General features: G+C 44.8%; 2 protein-coding genes across 2 annotated transcripts in view; one reads left to right on the top strand and one right to left on the bottom strand.

Annotated features, from left to right (window-relative positions):
* The window catches only part of LOC149332012 (sulfotransferase 2A1-like), a 252,829-nt gene that overhangs the window by 92,729 nt on the left and 143,861 nt on the right, over positions 1 to 16,239 (bottom strand). The window lies entirely within an intron of this gene.
* On the top strand, positions 10,284 to 12,407 carry LOC149332022 (sulfotransferase ssu-1-like). Its single transcript, XM_089555657.1, has 2 exons — positions 10,284 to 10,401; positions 11,416 to 12,407. The coding sequence occupies exon 2, from the start codon at positions 11,463 to 11,465 to the stop codon at positions 12,405 to 12,407; it is 945 nt and encodes a 314-aa protein (XP_089411783.1). The 5' UTR covers positions 10,284 to 10,401; positions 11,416 to 11,462.

Genomic DNA, 16,239 nt, shown 5'->3' with positions numbered 1-16,239 from the left:
AGACAGACTTTTAAAAACCTGCTTGTTTCGGAAGAGAGACGGAAAGTAGTTTACGAGCGCACGTTGTTGGGCTAGTCGGTCAATCATGGTAAATAAAAGGGGGTACTGCGCACACAAAGGCACGGACAAGAAGATGACACAACAAGCGCAGATTCGCGACTAACTTTATTTGAAAAAAGACACTCCTTTTATAGCTTCAAACTGTCACATCACACCCATGCGGAAACCAAAAACCTGTCTTCATTCTGATAAATTTTGATACAAGGGTCACTTACGCAAAATTTACCCTTCTCTCTGATGCAAAACGCCTCAGCCAACTCACGCGCCACCTGGTCACGGCTCCTCTTCAAAACTTTGGTATCTGTCAGCAAAGGCAGGCATGGCTTATTGCGCGTAGCATCCGGGCATGCGCCACAATGCAGGGGTAAATTCCACCCTGTTCCTGATTTCAGCGAAAGCTGGTGTTCCCTTAAGTCATTCAGACATCGGCCTGTCTGACCGATGTATACCCTGCCACATGTGAGGGGAATGTGGCATACGACACCCGTCTGGCAGCTGACAAAACGAGTGGCATGACGCTTCTCGCAGTCCGCCTTCCTCTTCCCTCCGGACATGACCTGAGGGCACAATGAGGCCAACTTGCACCGGGCGGTAAAAACTACCGGCACGCCGTAGCGTTTCGCCGCATTCTTCAAGTTGAGGGAAATTCTGTGAATATACGGTAGAACCGCTGGCCTCATTTCCTTAGAACGGCCACTATCCCGGCACGTCCGACTTTTCAGTTTGCGCAGAAGCTTCTCTGCCTCTGCAACAATGATTGAAGCAGGAAAACCAGCCTTCGTCATCCTAATGACCTGATTATTGAAGCTCTCGTGCACCAGGTGAGCGCAAGACTTAGACAAGGCGTCCTGCAAGCAATACGTTCCGATGGCCCGTTTAACAGTCTTGGAATGTGCTGACCTGAGCGGTAACAAGTTTTTCTGTGCCCGTGGTAAGTACATCCAGCAAACGTAATCTGGTGTTAAAGTCAGGTTAATATCTAAACACTGTAGCTTGTCATGTTCCGGTAACTAGTCAGTAAAGGTTAGACCCTTCCCATATCGTCTAAAAAGTCGATAAAAATTCTTCCACAGTCACAGTGTGCGTCGCGCCAGGTCGATCTTTAAGAAGCACTAAATAGTCATCAACGTACCTAAATATTTTCAGAGTTGTCTGATCGTCAAAATAGCGCACCAGATCACAGTAAATGCTGAACAAGAAGATGTCAGCCAGTACAGGTGCCACACAGAAACGAATGCAAATTCCTTTGCGCTGAACAAGGACCTGATCGTTAAAAGATACAAAGGTAGAACCAAGATAAAACTCAAGTAAAAACACAAAATTGTTCAGCGTTATACCGCAGGCATTCTGAAAAGCTATTACACCCCTATCTTCAATACAAGACCTGACGGCGCAAAACAGGGCATCATGGGGTATGGGAAAGAACAGGTTTTCGGCGTCAATCGAAAAGGCGTAGCCTACAGGCGGAGCATCCTGTAGGTAGGCGACTATATCATCCGAGGTATAACACTGAACATGTTTGAACTGCGTTACAACCGCAGGCCTAAGAAAATTTAAAATTCCTTAAAATTAGCCCCTTTTGGTCTTTGTTGCTTTGCTGCATAGCGGCACATACGTATACAGGCTCCTGTGTGGTGAGAGCGGTGAAGGTGGAAGAGGGACCAGGGTAGTCTTTAAAGTGCAACACATTGTTGTTAACTACCATCATGGCAAAAAATAAAACGGAGCCCCATGTTTCGGATCCTATAGAAACCTATAATAACTGTAACCGTAACCATAACGCGATGGTGGAAGAGGTGTTTATGTAATGAAGGTTAAGCCTTACCATCATGTGTTTACCAGCACGGCTAAGCACTGTCGTGGACACGGAGAGGGCAGAGATGCGTAAGCGGTTGCATTCACCTTGTTTCATGGTTTCCTGTTCGCCATCATAAATAAAAAAAGCCGAAATAAAATAAAAAAAAAGCCGAGAAGATCAAATAAGCTTAAATAATGATTTTGGCAAGATATCAGAATGGTGTTCGAAGTGGCAAATGGCTCTTAACTTAGCCAAAACTGTTTGAATGACTATAACGAAAAATAAATCCAAACTTAACTTCCCTTACGGTTATAGCAGCACTACACTCAAGACAGCCCCGCCGCGGTGGCTCAGTTGTTAGGGTGCTCGGCTACTGACCCGAAAGACGCGGGTTCGATCCCGGCCACGGCAGCCGAATTTCGATGGAGGCGAAATTCTAGAGGCTCGTGTGCTGTGCGATGTCAGTGCACGTTAAAGAACTCCAGGTGGTCGAAATTTCCGGAGCCCTTCACTACGGCGTCCCTCATAGCCTGAGCTGCTTTGGCACGTTAAACCGCAATAAACCAATAAACCAAACACTCAAGACAGTCACCGAGTACAAATACTTGGACATCATTATATCAGCCAATCTAGGGTGGACAGCTCACGTAGATCACATAACAAACAAAGCGATGTTCCTGAAACGAGCCCCACGGTATTCTACGAAAGAAGCAAAGCTCTTGGCGTATACTACTATCATACGCCCAATAATAGAACACGCAAACGTCGCCTGGTTCCCGTACACGCAAGATAGCATAACTACGATTGAGGCTGTCCAGCGAAAAAGTGTTCGCTTTATCTGCAGCAGATATAGGCGCACCGATTCTCCGATGCAGATGATATCTGAGACTGGGCTTTATACCCTAGCTAGTTGTGCGATGCACCTCCGTCTGAAGTTTCTGTAGATGGTTTTACATAAGAAACTTAAAGTTTATTCTGCTACTACATTACCTTGAACACTTCCAGAGAAACGCGTCACAAAAATGAACTCACCATACAAGAATACTCCTGCGCTAATAATACCTTCGTGTTCTCTTTTTTTTTCCGGGAGCTGCGCGGGAGTGGAACTCTCTTGATGATTCAGTGATTGTACAGATAACTAATGACAAATATTTAGTGCCAGCTGGCGAAAGTGTATTCTCAGAGAAAAAACTGTGATTTTTATTTACTTTTTCTAAGATTTTGGGGGTTTTCCATGTTTTTGTATTTCCATGTATTTGTATTTCCAAGTATTTATTTGTATTTCTCGTCACCATTTATGAAGTGAAAAGTTGATGGTTATTCATGCGTTATCTTTGTATTGCCTTTTTCCAATGTCTCTTCCCATAGTCCCCATGATTTTCACTGTCCTTTTTGGATACTTGAAATAGTGTTTATGCCTGGTCGACTGCTTGTATGCGGCCAGAACCCACTCTTGTAAAAATCCCTGAAAAAGGCATTGGCAGTGTTAAAGGTGCACTGAAGAGCAATCTGAATTCGTCTTTTTTCCGCGTGAACTCGATCTACACGCTCCGAGCATTCTTAGAAACTGCGACTTATTGCCCTGTGTGGCCGATTTTTCTAATTAAATCGAATTAACGTCCGGCTCCCGTCTTACTTTTTTAATTCTCCCCGTACGGTGGGCGGAGTCGACCAACGCGTGGAATGCCTTTCAGCCAGCTCCGTGGAGGCTTTGCTCTCGCTTTATTTTGTTTTCAGGTTTCCGTGAATAAACAGTTTCATTCGCAAATAATATAGCCGCAAAATATGCCCGCATAAATAAAAATACGAGCAGACTATTTGCTTCTACGGATTACTACGTATTACTCCGCCGATGGCAGAGCGGCAAGCCTCCACGGGACTGGGTGAAAGGCACTCCACGCGTTGGTCGACTCCGCCCACCGTACGGGGAGAATTCAAAAAAAAAAAAAAAAACGGCGGGCGCCGGACGTTAATCCGATTTAATTAGGGAAATCGGCCACACAGGGCAATAAATCGCACTTTCTAAGAATGCTCGCAACGTATAGATTGAGTTCCCGCGGCAAAAAGCCGAGTTCAGATTCCTCTTCACTGCACCTTTAATAAATAAATAAATAAATAGTCACGTTGAATGAAGTTAGAAAGGCTACGCATCCTTTAATCTGCCCCTACCCTACACTCAAACGGATTTCGTTTAACCTTACGGCCCAAATAAAGAGCTTGGAAAATAAAAATTTCTAGAACCCTGCCGTTGAGTGCGTTAAAAATGCAACAACCGGGGAAGAAATGAACGAGAGGGATGAAGTAGAAATCATGCACACTATTAGAGCATTTTCGATCACTGGATGAGCATACAGGAGATACAAAAATGCCGCAACATTGGCGTTGGAACCCGTTCAAACATGTTGAAACATAAAATTTCCGTTCTAAAATTTAACAAACACAACCATTTAAAACAGTCATCATCGAATGGCTCCTATGAAGAGAGAGTTTTGCGGAATAAAATTTCATTTCAGAACCTTCATATTTCATTGAAATGTACCTGAACTATGCGGTCGGGTAGACTTGCAGCTGAATCGTGGCGCAACACCTGCAGCTGCGCTTAGTTTCGACTGCCAAAGCTAAACAGTTAAAAGCCGTAAAATGTAGACGGGCCAAATGAGTGCCGTTTGCAGACAGCTGCTTCTGCAGCCGTATTGAAGCGCTTTGCTTGACGCAGCAAACTGCAGCCCGGATCTTCTCACTGGCTCTTAATATCAGCGAAAGCCGAAAGTAAGTTGCTATATCTGCTGTGGTGAAAGTGTACCACAGGTCTACTTTTTCGCGAAGTTTATTCTGAAGTGCAAAATGTGGTCCTGCTTTGAAGCTTGATGGAGGTAAAATACTAGAGGCCCGTGTAATATGCGACGTAACTGCACGTTAAATAACTACAGGTGGCCGAAATTTCCGGAGCTCTGCACAAAGGCATCCCTCATAGCTTGAGTCGCTTTGGGACGTTAAACCGATAAAAACCATACACCTTACTTTTAGCACCGAATCAATGGTGCCGCCGCGGTGGCTCAGCAGTTATTCAGCGGCAGTTGAATTTCTTTGGAGGAGAAATTCTACAGGCCTGTGTACTGTGCGATGTCAGTGCACGTTAAAGAACCCCAGGTGGTCGAAATTTCCGGAGCCCTCCACTACGGCGTCTCTCATAGCCTTAGTCGCTTTGGGACGTTAAACCCGATAAACCAAACCAAACTAAACCGAACCCATGGTGCCCTGCTCTAAACTTTTACTAAAATACATGAAAAGAGTCTGGTGGTGTCAGTCGGTGCACACTTGTCATATCGCTAGGGTGAGAAAGGTAGCTCTTTGCAGACAAACGCGCCGAGTAATGTGAACAACAAAGATGAGCAAGGCAAATTCTGCATTAAAGTGGTGCTTCATGTAATGTGACCTTTTTTTTCTTTCCGCAGTGGGAATCAGATTTTACCCCATCGGAGGAGCTAACGGCTCCAAAAAAGAAAAATGTTTTCGCAAATACCGGTCCTAAGTGACGGAGAAGAAAAAAAAAACACCATGGAATGAAATCCTGTATATAATTCAGCTTTTCCCGCTTAAACTTTTAAGCCTTTTGAAACTTGCTAGAACATTTGAACGAAGTCGTATTTAAAAGCAATGATAAAACATGATTTAAAAATGGCTGGAGTTCAACGTGGCTTGAACCTAGTCCTACAAGCGAAAGCTCTGTTAAGCATGGTCTCCACTGTCTCAAATCAAATGTTGAGGTCAAGGTTTAAGGTCACACCCAGGTACCCAGTGGTCATACCCACATAATCACGTGGTCATACTACCATAGCTTTGGTCATACCACCATGCAGTTGATTTCGGTTTGACCTTGTGAGGCATTCAAGGTCATGGCTGATGTGGTACCCACTGCCTCAAATACCATGTCAAGGGTGAAGGTCAAGGTCGGTCGCCGAATGGTCATAGTTATATGATCACGTGGTCACACAACCATAATTTGGGCCATACCACGCAGTTAAGTTCGGATTGACCTTGTGAGGCATTGAAGGTCACTGCCTCATCCACATCGAAATCAGAAGTTGTGCCATGTGGAGTCGAGCTGTCGCTGGAAAAGCCACAAAAAAAGACATGGTTAACTCAAGAAAGCAACACGGAATCTGCACGCAATCACCTAAGCGCTCACGTCGCGTGGAGATTTTGGTAATGCATGCTCTTAGGTTACTGCGTCATGGAACCTGACGAAATTCTTAACTTTAAACTTTGTTTTTATTGCCACAAAATCTATTTGCTTATGTTGCTCTCGCGTCTGTGGAGAACGCGTGTGATGGCCAAAGCCTTAGTGCACATTTCCAGAAAAGGGTTGTAGCGCCGAAAAGGACAACGCTTTGCAAGCGAGAAGGAACAGGCGCATCCCGTCTCGCTTCTGCGCCTGTACCGTCTCGCTTGCTATGTGTTGTCATTTTAGGCGCTACAATCCTTTTCTGGATATACGCACCAACTAGCCCCCAAAAAAGTATACTCAGTTACCTAAACGCACAGCCTTGGGAATGACAAGTGGCAACCGGTTTTTGGCGCATCGACTGCTGTGCGGAACTCTCCTGGTATGTTGTTGAAGCGCGTAGCCAAACAATAATATCAAAATCTGCCGTATGACAGTGGTAGATCAAACGCTACACCAGCCAGAGGAAAAGAGAGTGTCGTTTGAGTTGTTGTTTTTATTTGGGAGTTGGGGGGGGGGGGGGGGGTACAATTTGCCACTTTTTCTCCTTATGACCTCCTTACGTGAAGCATCCTTTTGAAATGTTGGCGGTCGTTTGTAGCCTCTGATATCCTATATAGCTTACTCGAGGGAAGTTTGCTGTAGTTCCACAGAAAGACGCATCGATGCACATAGCCAACCCGTTTTTGTGTTCTGGGTTGCTTTCTACAGTATTTCTTTTAATTTACGGCCGGCTTTTTCGTTTTGCTTTTGTGTGAGGTGTGGGGTGGGACGGGGGGTTAGTGCCGCTTCTGCTGGAAATGGTAATTCTGGCGGCGCATCAACAATCAGTTGAAATAAAACATTAATAAATTCCTCCTCTGTACCTCTACCTATCCTGTGTTTTATCTGCAATGGGCTGACAATACACCCAGATGTTGTCGGCTCCTCCACCTGATAATTATGTGCATGCCTCCCCACCCGCCATGACGCCACCTGGTGAAAGAATTTTTAAAATTCTACTCCTCCCCCCCCCCCCCCCCTTTTAATCATCGACGAGTGCAACCGCAGTAACTGCACCGCACCATCCCCCTCAGGCTCGTATTTGCAGTAACCAATCCCAGAATGCAGTATGCAGGTCCTGCACAGCTTTTCGTGCCGGAACCTGCTTACGTTGGCGAGAGAGACCGTGAAGTTTTTTTTTTTTTCTGGACGACTAACGCCTCTGCTCACTTCAGAGGACGTGCCGGACATTGGGACCAAAATTAAAGAAACCCCACGCCCCAAGGCCTTATCATCAACCCGTTAGCGATGTCGATCTGATAAGGTTCCTTATTTTATTGTCTTCGGGGACTCAGTATTTTTGTGAAAGGTATCCTTTAAAATTTTCGGTGGTAATAGACGCCATAACCATACCGAGTACCGCATACCATGTGACTGTAACTGGAGGCCCCCACCACCTGTGGATACGCGCTGATTTGTCCCGATGCTGTAGAACGAATGGATGGACGAACGGGCGGATGAGGCTGAACCCTTTAAATTGGCAGGTGGCTTGTGCCACCTATAGCTGTCACTCGTTACATTTCACATTTGTCTTCATTTTAGCGACGAATCAGATTAAATTCTAGCCTATTCTTTCATAATCCTGCGAAAGCTTGATATCCCCTTAGAGAGTATTTGCAAAGTCTGCGAAGTTTTAGCAAACCGTCACATACATGAAATTTTCACCATTAATGTCGCTCGTGGGTCGCATACGGCTTTATCCTCACTATGGATGACTTAATGCAGGTGGGCGCATGCCTAGTACCTTTACTGCATTTGAGCTTCGGTGGACCCTAAGCAGGTCCTTCAGTAATGCGTTTGGATTGGGCTGGAAGGTTATAGCTTGCTTTTATTGCAAATCGTAAAAAGGTAGCATCCGTAATTTCTATTTTATGCTTTTTTTTTCGTGAGGTGTGGAGAGTGTTTCATCATTGCTATTGACGAACTGTGCCTAGTTCGCTGACAATCAGCTATCAATCGTTGCATTTACCGCAAAAAGCTGCAATTTTTTTTTTTCCATTGGGGCTCTGTACTTCATAGTAATAAGACTTATTGCGAGAAAAAGAAAAAAAAACGCATTACATTAGAACAGTGATACTGCGCGTCGAAATGCGTTTACGACCAGCGTTGTGGACAAGCACTTGAGGAAGTGGGTCACCCTCAGTACCTGGCACTAGGAAATTATCAGGTCGGTCATAGCTGCGCGTGACAGGTCAACGGTCGATAAGGAAGAAAGAAACTAATTATCAAAGAAAAGGCAAGCTGCTCCTCTTTTCAGGAGGGTGGTCATAAAGTTTAAGATGGCGAAAATATGAGCGAATGGCTTCCTTTCTCTTTGGCTACTGCAATAAACTGTTCAAGTGTCTTCTCTTCCTGAACGACCTGCACCACATTATTTGCACATTGATACCCACCCTCCGCATAGCCCCTGTGGTCCCGCTGGCCGTCCGCACGGTTGCAAAGCTTATGAGAAGTTGCCATCTCGGAGCAGTTCATCAGTCGGATGATGAAGAGAGCGGCGGATATCTTCACTAACCAGGGTCAATGAAACAGAGATCGGGGTCTGTACATCTTTTTTAATGACCTCAGATTCGTCAGCGGAGCCATCCTTGCCACCTTGCGGTCATCTTGAGAAAAATTCGACGTGAAAGAGAAGGTGAACAATATCGTTTTTCCCTTACTGCTTAGACCAAACTTTCTGAAATGTCAGCCACTTGCGACGTGAGGAAGTGGTCCTTAAATTTTATTAAAGCTATACTACACTACTTGGACCAGCAGCCTTCTATACTCACTCAGCATACTCACCAGGAATTTTTACACACTTGAACAAGGCTAAAAACGATTGATGTCCGTGGCGGAAGGATGTTCTTTAGCTCCTCGTTCACCATCTCAGCAATTCCTTGGAGCTGCCTCTACTTTTACTCTTATATCTCTACGGAATCAGCAGTCATGCGTGGCCACATCTGTTGACCCTGACCTTGGAATAAATTAGGCTGGCCTGCCTTCAAGTAGTACTGTCATCAACTTCCGCTGAATCATTGGCCATCGCAAACTCGCTTAACCGTCCTTCTTTATACGACCCAGAGTGTGTCGTGATTCTGTCTGACTCCAATTCTGCACTATAGCGCCTGAGACGAGAGACTCCGTTGAAAAATTTGCCCCTGGGTTCTGACTTCTCTCAGGAATTTACAGATCTTAAAGGATATGCAGTTTCTTTCTATTCACTGCCACTTCGCGCTTGAGTCGCTTTTAATACGGCTGGAGATCTTGCCCAAGGAGCTTACTCATATCAAACTTCACTTTGTGTCGCTAGGGTCAGGTGCTTCTCAAGGCAGGTATTTGAGCATCATTTTTCTGCGCTGTGGCCGCCTCAGCGAACTCCTTGCGTTACAGGAGGGTTCTTGTGCGAGAGAGGTACTCGCTTGTATCATAATGCGCACGAACTCTACCTATGTGCCGAAATGGCTGGGCAAGATTCACCGGCCCACATCACTTAGGTGCGTCAATGTGTCGCTGTGGATGATATAAGCCATTTCATTTTAGTGCGACCAAGTTTTTTGAAGACAGTGAGACAACCTTGCAGAGCCCGAGGAGAGCGAACGTCCCGTTGTGCGACGTCTCTCGTATCGCGTACCCTCAGGGCTGACGAATTGAGCGTCGAACGCTGACAAAAAAAAAACCAGTTTTTGAGAATAGTGGCCTCATAGGATAACAGTAGAGACACATTCTTTCAATTAAGTGATTGAGGTGGATAAGTCGCCGACAGACAACTATAAGGCTAATCACATTGCTCTGCAAACGACTTCTTCTTTATCCTCTGTGCTTCACCACAAAATACAGATGACATCCAGTGTTTCAACAGAAAAAATTAAAACAAGAGAAGAAATAGCGGACAGCTGATATGACATGCGATAACACTATCCAGGGCAGACGAGGAGGAGAAGGCGAAGGCATTTTATGGGCAGCCAACCAAAATTTCCTGATCCTCGCTTCTTTCTGGCCACTCGTTGTTCTCCGCGGCTGGCAATGTTTGCTCCGCATCTGCGCTCTCTTGAGGGCAGGTCACATGATCTTCATTCCAGAGCAGTATAAGAGGAGATAGCTCGGGCTGGCCATGACTGACATACGAAGGTGACACCCGTGAGTGGCCCACTGATTGCCGACGGGCGCACGAAGTGCAAAGGCGGAGAATGTGTTAATCTTCTTTGATGTACACATCGTAGAAAAATTCCAAAGTGTTAGGCGGAGTCAGTGGGAGAGTACGAAACGGCGCGGCAACTTTAACTTCATCACTGAAGTAAGTGGAAACTTTCGGGCATATTCCCTCTTGGTTGATGGCACATGAAATCTTATCTCGAATTGCAAAGGTATTTTTGTTAAGAACAGCTGTTAGGGAATGTTGCAAGCAAAACACAGTGATTCGATTTATCTACTTACCTAGGTTTTTAGTCAACTTATGGCTGAAGCTTGGTCACAAGGCGAGCAGCAGCATTTGGCGGCACTTTTCAGTGCAGCTTGTATGCAAATATTTGTTGGAAACGCTTGGTTTTTGCAATAGTTCTTTTCAGCCTGGGCTATATAAATTACGAGTCTCGTCTTTTTCCGCGGTGTCCACTGCTTCATTCGCGTTATCTACACCAGAGCCTAAAAAGAGTGGATCTAGGTCTTTCGTTTGCTGGCTCTACAAGTAGTTCAAGTAATGCAGAATTACTAAGTTCTTTGCAATGCACGCACACTCATCGCTGCCAGTGAACTGTGAGCCACACTAGTACTTACATATTCAGTGCATATTTACGTTATGCGTGCACGCTGGAGATTCTCATCTGAACACAGATGGGTCTGAGAGATGGCTCTCAATTTTCCATCCTTCGTACTGCCGGACTCACAATTCAGCAAAAGCATACCTTAGACAAGAAAATACTTTTTTTCATTTTTAGGGACACCTTACGGCTGGTGCGGATTAAGGTTTAATTTCTTGAGGCTCACTGTGTAAAATGACTATGCACCGTTAATACCAAGAGTTCCAGTAAGCATGTGCTAGAAGAAAGCAGTAATAATCATTGCCTCACACGCATACCTCTGGCAGCTCCTGGTCCGATCACCAAATGAATAATGCACTTTGAAGCTGGTGATGAATATTGCGGTGGAGGGGCATCATATTAAGCATAATATTAACCGTCATATTAAGCGACGCCGTGGCAAACACACTTAGTTCGTAAATATTGGTCATATAGATATCTTGCATTTCTGTAGATATTTAGCAGGTATTAAAGGTATCTATGAATGCTATATATTTGCCGTTTCGTTGCAGTTTGTGCCCCTTCTAACCGAAAAGGCTGTCCTCTAATAACACCCGTCATGGACGTCAAGGAGCTCCGAAATATCAATGGCCTCCAGATCCGCTCCTTCTTCCCAGAGGCTCTTGTTCGCTCCACGATGGCCTACCGACCTCGGCCCGACGACGTCTTCATCGTATCATACCCAAAGTGCGGCACAACGTGGACGCAGTACTTGCTGCTTAGCATACTTACCGAAGGAGAGCCGCCTACTGCCCTGGTCGATTTCATGCTGGCGTCGCCGTACATGGAGATGATGGGCGCTGAGGCAGCAGAGAAGTTGAAAGGCCCGCGCCTCCTGAAAACGCACCTCCCCTTCGACAACCATCCATACTCGAAAGAGGCGAAGTACATCTACGTCGCCCGAAACCCGTACGATGTGTGCGTCTCGTACTATTACTTTCTGAGAAGCATGACACCCAAGAGGGTGCAAGACGTGTCTTTTGCAAGGTTCCATGAACTTTTTGTGTCAGGAAAACTGTCTTACGGCGACTACTTCGACCATTTGCTTTCTTGGTACAAGCGTCGCCATGACCCAAACGTGTTCTTCTTGACCTACGAACTCCTGAAGAAGGATCCAAGCTTTTGGACTCTCAAGATGGCCGATTTCATTGATGAAGATAGCGCAGATAAACTTCGCGAGGACCCTGCCCTACTTCGGAAGGTCGTTGACGCCACGAGGTTGGATAAAATGAGAGATGTCTTCAACGGGAAGATGCTCACGGTTATTAAAAGACTGTTGGACCTGCCGCCTCACAGGGCTATCAAGTCTATGGAGGCGTATCGGCATAGAATCGCTCACAAGGAGGAGATGCATGATGATCACGGATTCGTTCGCAAAGGTGTCGTTGGTGACTGGACGGCTCACTTCACTTCTGAACAAATCGAGAAGACAAAGTCATGGATTGCAGCCAAAGCTATGGGTTCAGATGTCATGGCACTGTGGGCGGACTTGGACCTGCCATGAAGGTTTTAAGTTGCACGCACTGAGATCAGGGTTAGCATAAAAGAGCTCTAATGCATGTGAATATCTCTGAACAATAATTGCGTGTGTAGACAATCGCGTATCTTTTACATGTTGGAGTTTATGTGCTTATTGCTGTGGATTGTTAGCCAGCTAATGGTTTTTGACACAGTGAGGCGTTAGACAACTTCTAGGCGGTGGGCTTGCAATGACCCGGGTGGTCAGTGCCGAGGAATACGAGATGGCGCCAGTAGACGCCATACAAAAAGTTTGAACCTTCGCCTCAGCCGGACGATGTAGCCGGCGCTCCGTTAACCTCCATGTCGACGCAAGTGATTAAAAATTCAGAGGGCACTTTGACTCTCTAAAGTGCTGCAAGACGAAAGCTTTTGCTGGCGCACTGTTTGTTTCTTTTTTATTTTTCATATTTAATTTTTTATTTTATTTTTATTTTTGTTTTTTTTCCTATATTTTGTAATTTTATTTCTCACAATTTATTTCCTTCCTTACTTTATAGTGTTTGTTTTCTTTTACTTTCATATTTTTATTTTTATTTTTGTTCCTTTTCTTACTTTTATTTTTCTTTGCGTATTTTTATTATCTTTTACCTTTTATTTTATTTATAAAACCCATGCATTCACTAGATGCACCTTTATTCATGGTCAAACCTGGAGCCTTCGTGGCGGAGTGGTAGCGTCTCTGCTTCAAACGGCGAAGGCCCTGGTTCGATTCCCAGCCTCAACGCAGCTTCTTTTTAAGTAGTGTCACCGAAATGCGGACAAATCTGCCAACACGGCTGCTAACGACAGCATGAGGCATTAAAGGCTTTCGCCTTATTATGTGCGTAGTGCTATGCAGAGGGTCGCTCAGGCTCTTATATGCTATTTCACAAAATATTACAGCGTATTCGCACAACAGACACAAATGAGAACAAGGACACTGTACCAAGGACACAGGGCAAGCGCTTGTCCCTTGTCCTGCCTCTTATTTGCGCCTGTTTTACGAATCTGCTCTACTATACCTGAATCTACAACCGTCTAGCACGTCTACAAGTTCTTTCACACTACCATGCATGCTCATTATAACCTCACCAAAACAATGTCAACAATAAAAGCATTACAAACGCTATTTTACGCGCAAATTTACAACTGTTAATCAACTTTTTTAATTCGTACTGAAAGCCTCAGCTCTACAAGAAGACCTCGCAAGCATTGTGAGGTATGTATATTCCTTTCTTAAATAAAAACTGCACCGTTTTTTTCGCAGAAACGACGAAAGAACAAAGTATAGCCTTTAACTTCGCAAGCAAGGGAAATAATGTTGAATAAAAAGTGATTTATTTTTACTCGCTTATTTTTTTTATCATTGGTCACATATTCAACGCAATCCAATGTACGCATGTGCATTTTCCTCTGGCAGCTGCACAAAAAGTTATACTCCGTTTTCCATAACATAACTGGTACGATCGCGCGTCTGTTGGTTCGTCCACATTGCCGAAGCTCAGAAGCATGAAAATTACGAATGCAGCAGTAGAAATGATACCGTGATGTACACAGTACCTACACAGTTGATATGCTCTTCATTGCTTCGTTAAAAACCAGACGCTAGCCCTTTTTTCTTCTTTCGGCAGCCATGCAGAGGTAAGCAGTAACGAATTTTTAAAATTTTTGTACTAAGTTTTTCCGGAAAAATGCGGTATTGATTCAATGCTCACCTAAAAGGAGCCCTTGAATTTAATAACAAGTCTGGCGTGCACATGCGTCACACACGTGAGGAAAGGAATCCTGAACAGTGGGAGTGCTGTACGCTCCACTGTAAAAAGTCTAAGGTGCAATATTTTTGGAGCTCTTTCTCTTTCTTCCTTTTGCGTCTTTCCCATTGCTGAAGGTAGGCAACGGAGCACGTGAACCACAATTAATTTCCAGCTATTACCCCTTATGTCCCAGCCAGGCGTATCAATGATATAGAGGCAAACGAATACAACAAGAAAACGGTAGCAATAAAAGTCTTTGGCGTTAGCAATCGCTGATTGCTATCCTGGATGTGATCAACTAACACCCCTGTCAAGCACGCAAGTTAAGCGCACTTACCGGGATTGCACTTCGGCATCTCGAGTGACACTGGGCTACGCGGTACTAAACGAGAAAGCAAAGCTCACTGGTAGTAAAAAAAAAATGGCGAAAAAAAAATGAGCGGGATTTATGAAGAGGTCGGTGGAGAAGAAAAAGACTCATAATATTTCATTGCTTAACGTGATAGCGCCAATAGAACGCGCTTCCACAGTTCTTAACGATGAAAAAAAATAGAAATAGAAGAAAAGCCAAGACCAGCCAAGACTATCCAGAATAGCGACCTCAAACAAGATGGCGACGGGCAGCGGTGTTGCATCTGATCTCGTTCCTTTGTTTTATTGCTTCGCTTGTAGCTGTAACGAACGAATTTTTTCGGAAAACGGTATTATAGCATGTAAAATATACTTGTAAGTACCTTTTTATGCTCTATACATATAGCGCCTTTGAAGTAGCTGCTCCCAGTAGCCCTCAAAGTGCATACTGGGAACGTGCGCCGACATGAGTGCGCACTTTGGCGAGTGCACTTCTGTTACGCCGTTTAGCTATGCTAGAGTGCACTTTTAGAAAGTGACCCTCTTCTTAAGTGCACTTCAATTTGCGCGCTTGACAGGGTTGAAGCCTGAAAACAAGAAGGTAGTTGGGATGTGATGACTTTTATCTGGGAACAGAAAGTGTAGAATACGACCCAGCAACTGGCGAGGCATAACTGTGTTCATGGAGTCCGACAGAAAAGAGAACAGACTATATACGCAGTAAAGATAGCGCGGCTGTAATAAGACTCTTAGAGGCACTTTGGCTCCCAGAAACTGCAATGTTAGCGTCTGCTCGTGGCGCCAGGGAGACAGACGACGTGCAATGATAAATCGTCGTCAAGTAATGAACGATATGGTCGTATCTCCGCCGTAGATCCAAGGTGGAGTGCTGCACGATGGCATCGAGTAGTAGGAAGACGAGGTTATGTCCTGATACATAAAAAAAAAACACGTTATTAGGTAAGGTGTAAACTTGTCTTTTTCTTACAGCCTGCTACATCGTCCAAATTTCTTAAGCAGAGCTCTACGAGGCATTAGGTCAGGCCTGATAGCGGTTAAAGTGTCCTATATGTATATAAAGATTGCTTCATATTCTGCGCCCGCCTGGAGTGTCACCATCACTTCATTGCTACAACCTCAGGTTTCTGGCAATATCGATTGCGGTCAAATATGTCACACCGCTGTGTTATGCCTGGAAGGTATTTCTGTGCTGTGTAACTGACAGCACAAATGCGGCCAAAAAAAAAAGCGTTCTGAAGATAGGCTTGCGCATCTATACGTGGTCTGGAGCACAGGAAAGAGGTAGCATCGAACGAATATTATCATGGGGTTTTGCTTAAAGGTGCACTGAAGAGGAATCTGAACTCGTCTTTTTGCCGCGGGAACTCGATCTACACGTTCGGAGCCTTCTTAGAAACTTCGATTTATTGCCCTGTGTGGCTGATTTTTCTAATTAAATCGAATTAACGTCTGTCTCCCGCATTTTTTTTTTAATTCTTCCTCGTACGGTGGGCGGAGTCGACCAACGCGTGGAGTGCCTTGCAGCTAGCTCCGTGGAGGCTTTGCTTACGCTTTATTTTGTTTTTTAGGTTTTCGTGAATAAATATTTTCATTCGGAGATAATATAACCGCGAAATAAGCCCGCTGAAATAAAAATACGCGCGGACTATTTGCTTCTACGGACTACTACGTATTACTCCGCCGATGACAGAGCGGCAAGCCGCCGCGGGA

This window comes from Amblyomma mixtum, chromosome 8 (genome assembly GCF_055824585.1).
Source record: "Amblyomma mixtum isolate Tamu chromosome 8, ASM5582458v1, whole genome shotgun sequence".
Taxonomy (NCBI): Eukaryota; Metazoa; Arthropoda; class Arachnida; order Ixodida; family Ixodidae; genus Amblyomma; species Amblyomma mixtum.
The sequence above is the reverse complement of the archived record's forward strand: the minus strand, read 5'-3'. Positions and strand labels throughout refer to the sequence as shown.

Bases quoted from the DNA above. Each gene is read 5' to 3' on its own strand.
- LOC149332022 (XM_089555657.1), top strand. From the start codon at position 11,463: ATGGACGTCAAGGAGCTCCGAAATATCAATGGCCTCCAGATCCGCTCC.